This window comes from Pinus tabuliformis, chromosome Q (assembly GCF_031772625.1).
Source record: "Pinus tabuliformis cultivar Carrire ecotype Pingquan chromosome Q, CPIR1, whole genome shotgun sequence".
NCBI classification, from domain to species: domain Eukaryota; kingdom Viridiplantae; phylum Streptophyta; class Pinopsida; order Pinales; family Pinaceae; genus Pinus; species Pinus tabuliformis.
The window spans coordinates 552,979,228-552,981,851 of NC_142296.1; the positions used below are offsets into that span (position 1 = coordinate 552,979,228).

General features: G+C 40.2%; 1 protein-coding gene across 1 annotated transcript in view; it reads right to left on the reverse strand.

Moving 5' to 3' along the window:
- Positions 1-1,656: 1,656 nt before the first annotated feature.
- Positions 1,657-2,624, reverse strand: part of LOC149220642 (G-type lectin S-receptor-like serine/threonine-protein kinase At5g24080) — a 2,526-nt gene continuing 1,558 nt past the window's right edge. The window contains exon 1 of the mRNA XM_089387151.1: positions 1,657-2,624. This exon is cut by the window's right edge and continues 1,558 nt beyond it. Coding sequence (XP_089243277.1) covers positions 1,657-2,624 — 968 coding nt within the window.

Sequence of the window (2,624 nt, forward strand, 5' to 3'; positions counted from 1 at the left end):
TTGTGACATTGCCAAACCAACCATTAAGAAGCAACGATCATACACCCCTCTACCTACTCCTAACCACCCTTGGGAATCCATCTTGATGGACTATATTTTTGGCCTTCCTTCTACCAAGCATGGTAATGATTATGTGTTTTTGGTCATTGATATATTTTCTAAGATAACCGTCTTGTCTGCCCGCAAAAAGAATATCACAACAAAATCCATTGCGAAGCTCTTCTTTGAATAGGTGTGGCTACCTTTTTAGATCTCGCAAACCATCATATCAGATCAGGATAGTAGGTTCCTAAGCACATTATGGTTGAGCCTCTAATCAATGTTGGACACCAAACTCACCAAATCAATTCCCTTCCACCCCCACACTAATCGTAAGACAAAGGCCATGAATAGGATGATCATGCACATTTTGTGCATGTATAACTCCAAGCATCCATGCACATTGGATGAGAGTCTCCCTTATTTAAGCATAGATACAGTAGAACTCTCCATAGCTCAACTAGCCACAATCCCTTTTAGGTAGGCTTGGGATTTCAACCATTAAGTCCCATTGATGTCGCACTACCCCTTGCAACTACCGAGGCAGAATTTGCACATGCTTAATCTGAAGCTAAAAGCTAGCAAGTTCATTGAATGAATTCGACACATTCACTAATACATCCATGATGTCTTGATGAAATATAATGCTAAGTATAAAAATGCCATGATCATCACCAAGTGCCACACAAGTTTCAAGTGGGAGACAAGATTTGGTTATATTTGTTCAAAGAACGCCTTGTAGGGACTCATCAGAGGCTTCAACCATTCTGCTATGGACCTTACACCATCACCAAGGCTATGGGTGATAATGCTTTTGAGCTAAGTATCCATCCATTCCTTGGCCTACACCAAATGTTCAATGTGGACTTCTTTTGACCATTATTAGACACATCATAAATCACAAAGCAACTAACATCGACAGAGGTCAATCTAGGTTGCATTGAACAGGGAACAAATAATCAGATAGTGGACACACATATTAAGAGCACTCGCCAATAGAGGGTCCAACTATATTGGGTTGTCAAAGTAAGCCAAATGCTACACCAAGGCACGTGGCTCACCAAGGGGCAAGTTCAGCGGAAGAAAATATGAAAAATCAAATAACTTACTAACAACTATCCACTTGCACAAAAAAAATTTGGGTCGAAAATTTAATTTGTTTAAAATTTTTTAATTTTTTGATATTTTTTTATTAATTTAATTGGAATACAAATTATTAAATTTTGAATTTAAATATTTTAAAATATTGAATTTATTTATATATTTAAAATATAAATATCTGGGGTCACTCTTTGATCCGAAGCTATTGGTTCCATTTTTCTGATTTAAATAATATATTGGACATGATGATGATATAGTACCGCCCAAAACTTTAAAAAAAAATTATGATTAAAATGATAAACACATTTTTTATTAATAATTATATGTAGGAAAAATAGAAGAAAAATATTTTCCCTTATTTAAAAATTTTCAAAAATTACCATTGAAACACAATTTAAATAATTTTGCCAAAAAAATCCAGAGTGGTGCTCGTATACTTCCAGAAATATTTATGCAGGAAAATAATTACCAGGTGTAAACCTAGTTTTTTGAGGAAATGACCAAAAGGAGAAAATCCTAGCTATGAATCCAGGGAGGAGGGAAGGGCGCTGATATGTCTTGAAGAAAGGGGAAGAAATGCAAGCCCTTGGGTTCTTCGATGGAGACATTCCCTGCCAGCATTTGGACAACTTTACCCATGCAAGGCCTCAGAGAAGGTTCATTCTGAATACACCAGAACGCTGTCTTCATCACCCTTTCCACCTCATCCCACCGGATCCCTGGATCCTCCACAATTCTGCTATCCACCACCTCTTTCAACTTCCCCTCCATCAACAGCTTGTGAGCCCACATCGGAAAACACCACCGCATGCCCTCCTCCTCATCCAACGCAGATTTTGAGATCTGGAAATTCGGGCGCCCGCTGACTATTTCCAGAAGTACCATTCCAAAGCTATACACATCTGCTTTTGCCGTTATGGGTTGAACGAGTTTCATCCATTCCGGCGCCAAATACCCGCGAGTCCCTCGAATTGTAGAGACGGAGAGCGCCGTCTCTCGGTTGAACAGCTTGGAAACTCCAAAATCAGAGACCTTGGGGCAGAAATTGTCGTCAAGGAGTACGTTCTGTGGCTTTATGTCGCAGTGCAGGATCCATTCCTGGCACTCGTTGTGCAAATATGCTATACCTCTGCCCGTCCCTAATGCTATCTGGTATCGCTTCTTCCAGTCCAGCTGGGTGTTGGTAGAGAAAAGATGGGTGTCCAGGGAACCGTTGGGAACGTATTCATAGACGAGCAGCCTGTGTTCTCCTTGTGCGCAGAATCCTCTCGTTCGCACCAGGTTCAAGTGATGAATCGTGCATATAATTGTCACTTCTGCCCAAAACTTTTCTTCTCCTTCAGAAATTCTATCTATTCTCTTTACTGCTACCGGTGTCTGGTCACGAAGGTAACCCTTATAGACCGTCCCGTAGCCTCCCTTTCCAAGGACATTGCTAAAGTTATCGGTGGCCACTTCTAGTTCTGCATATGTAAATTTCTTCG